The sequence below is a fragment of the Ctenopharyngodon idella genome, chromosome 15 (genome assembly GCF_019924925.1).
Source record: "Ctenopharyngodon idella isolate HZGC_01 chromosome 15, HZGC01, whole genome shotgun sequence".
NCBI lineage: Eukaryota > Metazoa > Chordata > Actinopteri > Cypriniformes > Xenocyprididae > Ctenopharyngodon > Ctenopharyngodon idella.
In genome coordinates, this window is record NC_067234.1 from 11,322,319 (window position 1) to 11,325,853 (window position 3,535).

The following is a 3,535-nucleotide window of genomic DNA, read 5'->3' on the forward strand; positions in this document are numbered from 1 at the left end:
CTCACTGGCAAAAAATGACTCACACTGAATACACTCCTATATCCAGGCATTTCTTTTCTTTTATTCCACAGCTGATGCATGCAGTTTATTTTGCTTGCTTAAATAATTAAAAATAATAATAATAATTGTCTCTTGTTTAGTATTTTATTATTATTATTATTATTGCAGTCTTTTTCTGCTGCCATTGTTTTCCTTGGATTTGCTTCTCAGTTTCGTCCAATTTTAAGCTTTTCTTGGTTAATTCCATGTATTATAGGCAAACACAGTCATGCTAATTCAGATTAGCACAGTCGGTCTTAAATGAATCTTATTTATTTTTCATTTTCATTTTTGGGTGAACTAACCATTTAAGGATAATACATCACAAGATTTTTTTAACTAGAGCGCGAAAGCTGCTGATAATGTGGCTTTGCCATCACTGTTAAAATTTAAATTTTAAAATATCTTTAAAAAAACAATAACAATAATTTAAAATATTGTTGTTCTTTATTGTAGTTTCATTATTAAATGTTACATTGGTTAACAAAATGAACATCCAAAGTGCTTCCAGGTGTACACTGGTTAATTTTGTTCTCAAAAACAATACATGTATGTTTTTGGTTAATATGTTTGCTTGTGTGAACATTAATCTTTTTCTTGTAGTTGTGTGGCTAGTGTTGCCAAACTGCAGACAAACGTTAAGCAAAAAAAAAAAAAAAACTGAATGTCAAATTCACCTAAGTAAATTCAGAGCTAACTGTTCCAAGAGGCACAGACAACCCACTCACTGCTCCAATACAGGACATTTCAACCTCTCTATCTACACCAGCACAGCTGCTCTGCTTTGATATTCTCATTGGCATAGAGGGGGTAGATTAGCAGAAGCAATCAGAGAGTGATCCAGTATCTAACTCACTCCATATTTCACCCTTCTGGTTAGTGTTACCTAAATGAAACTAGCAATTAGTTGAACCATTTCTTTGTACAATGACTCACTGTTGAGAAATGCACAAGAATAAAGTATGCTGAGGACATCTGCTGGTCAAAAGCTTGCTATTGTAAAATCTAAATTTGTTATATACAATAACTTTATTAACATTCCTCTTATTGCGTATATTCTCCATGTATGAATTACATTTATTATTATTTAAAAACATTATGAATTAAGGTAGAAGACAATATAATATAATTTGCAATATAATTTGCAGTTGTTGGACATATAAATATTAGATACACATCTTATTAACAAGTCTGAAAAATAAACAATTAAACAAAGTAATGTACTTTTTAATTTCCTTGAAGTTTTCCTTTAAAAGTTTATGAGGGTAAGCTCTATGGAAATACAGTAGTGCACAGACTCTTGGGAACACAACATGGTGTATTTAAAGACCATGATATGTGTCTACCTTTCATTTCACGCTAAGATGTAAGACAAGGCATTAACTGAAAAAAGAATTTCAGGATAAAGAAATTATAATTTCTGTTATTACCATAAAGGAGTAGAATGTTATATTTACTGTTTATTCCTCAATCTTCTGACAACTTAAGAAAGCATTCAGTTTGGACTTTTTTTTTCTTTTTTTTCTTTTTTCTCTCAATAGCCTGTTTGTGTAGATTAAATCACAGTAAAAACAAAGGCTCAGAATTAAGGTAAATTGAAATGTTGCATATTGACAGGAATAAATTCAGCCAAATCTAATAACTATTATTATTGTCGTTGGCGGTATTGTAAAGTTTATTGCAATTCTTCTTGAAGACCATAATGATGAATGGCATCTGAAAATACCAATACCATTAGAGATATATTTGTTCTCATGTTGAAGACATTTCATGTTGTATACAAGGAAACTTGATTAACTATGTTTATTTCTTTCAGTTTCATCAACATAATTTGAACAGAATACTCTTGAGTGTAAAGACGTTTTACAGCATGAAGGACCTTCCTGCAGAAAATATTTCATTCACAGACTTCAAACTGATTGGTTTCTACAGCCTAAAAGAATGGAGGCCTTTTTTATTTGTCCCTTTCTTTCTGATGTTTTTGTTGGCTATCACAGCAAATTTTATTCTCATATATTTAATCACCTCTCAAAAATCTTTGCATTCCCCAATGTATGTACTAATTAGTCTTATGGCAGTTGTAGACTTGATATTGCCAATCCTTTTTGTACCTAACATGCTTCTGAACTTTTTGTTTAATTGGAGTGGGATATCTTTAACAGGTTGTTTGATACAGATGTTTTGCCTTCATTTTGTTGGAACATTTCAGTCTACTTTGCTTTTGTGGATGGCACTGGATCGTTACTTTGCAATATGCAAACCTCTTTATTATCACAAATACATGGAGATCCCTAACTTTCTAAAGTTTGTTGTTGTGCCATTAATCAGAAATGTAATCCTGGTGGTCATTACGGTCTCTCTGGCTGGAAAACTGTCATTTTGTATAACAAATTTGATCGACCACTGTTTCTGTGAACACATGGCATTAGTTCAGTTAGCATGTGGAGATATATCTATTAATAACATTGCAGGACTTTTGACTGCTTTCCTTATACCAACTGCAGATTTTATTCTTATCAATGTTTCTTACATTCTGATTTTTACCTCTGTGTTCAAATCTGGCAAAACTAGCACAAAGGCCTTAAACACCTGCATTACACACTTCATTGTTATGTCATTTACTTTGACTTTTGCCTTGATTGCATTCTTGTCATACAGAATAAGAAATAATTTTTCTCCCAGCAGTCGTGTATTTGTGAGCACAATGTACTTACTTTTCCCAAGTTGTTTTAACCCAATTATTTATGGAGTGAGAACAAAAGAAATAAGACAAGCATTTCTAAAGTTCATAAAAACTGCAAAGGTCTTAGCCTTGCAATGAATTAAATAAACATGGATGCTACTCTCAAAAATGGTAATACACTGACTCTGTCACTTTAATAGAAGAAATGAAAAAACAGCATATGAAAAAACGGTAACACTTTAGAATAATGGTCTGTCATTAGAAGTAACTATGCAGGAAATAATGCAGGACTAATGAGTAGCTCTACGTTAACACTTCAGTTACTACTATTAACTAACATAGAAACAAGCTTAACTAATCAGTAAGTAATATCAAATTTAGGAGGTAGTTCCTTATTAGGTAATCAATAATTACTTAATGAGATTAGCCTCATTGATAACTGTTAACTAACTGACAAATTATAAAGTGCCTGAGATGTAATCAGTCATCATTTTTACTCTAAATATGGTTATAAAATGCATCACTAATTACTTACTAAGTGTTACCTAGTAAATCTGCAGGAACTACTAGTGATTGGGACCATTGTTTTAAAGTGAAAAAGATGTTTTAATAATAATAATATTAATAATAATAATAATAATAAAGATCCAGATGACTAGTAGTTCTTGAAGAGTGACTAGGTACTTGAGTAATTTGTGATGCATTTTATGACCATGTTCTGAGTAAAAAAATACAATATTCAAGAACTACTAGTGATCTGGACCATTGTTTTAAAGTGAAAAATATGTTTTTCACTTTAAAATAATGGTCCAG

At 31.2% G+C, this 3,535-nt stretch overlaps 1 protein-coding gene across 1 annotated transcript; it reads left to right on the plus strand.

The window, feature by feature from the left end:
• Positions 1–1,897: 1,897 nt before the first annotated feature.
• On the plus strand, positions 1,898–2,860 carry LOC127495651 (olfactory receptor 52K2-like). Its single transcript, XM_051862597.1, has one exon. It carries the CDS (start codon positions 1,910–1,912, stop codon positions 2,858–2,860), a length of 951 nt encoding a protein of 316 aa, XP_051718557.1. The 5' UTR covers positions 1,898–1,909.
• Positions 2,861–3,535: the final 675 nt, after the last annotated feature.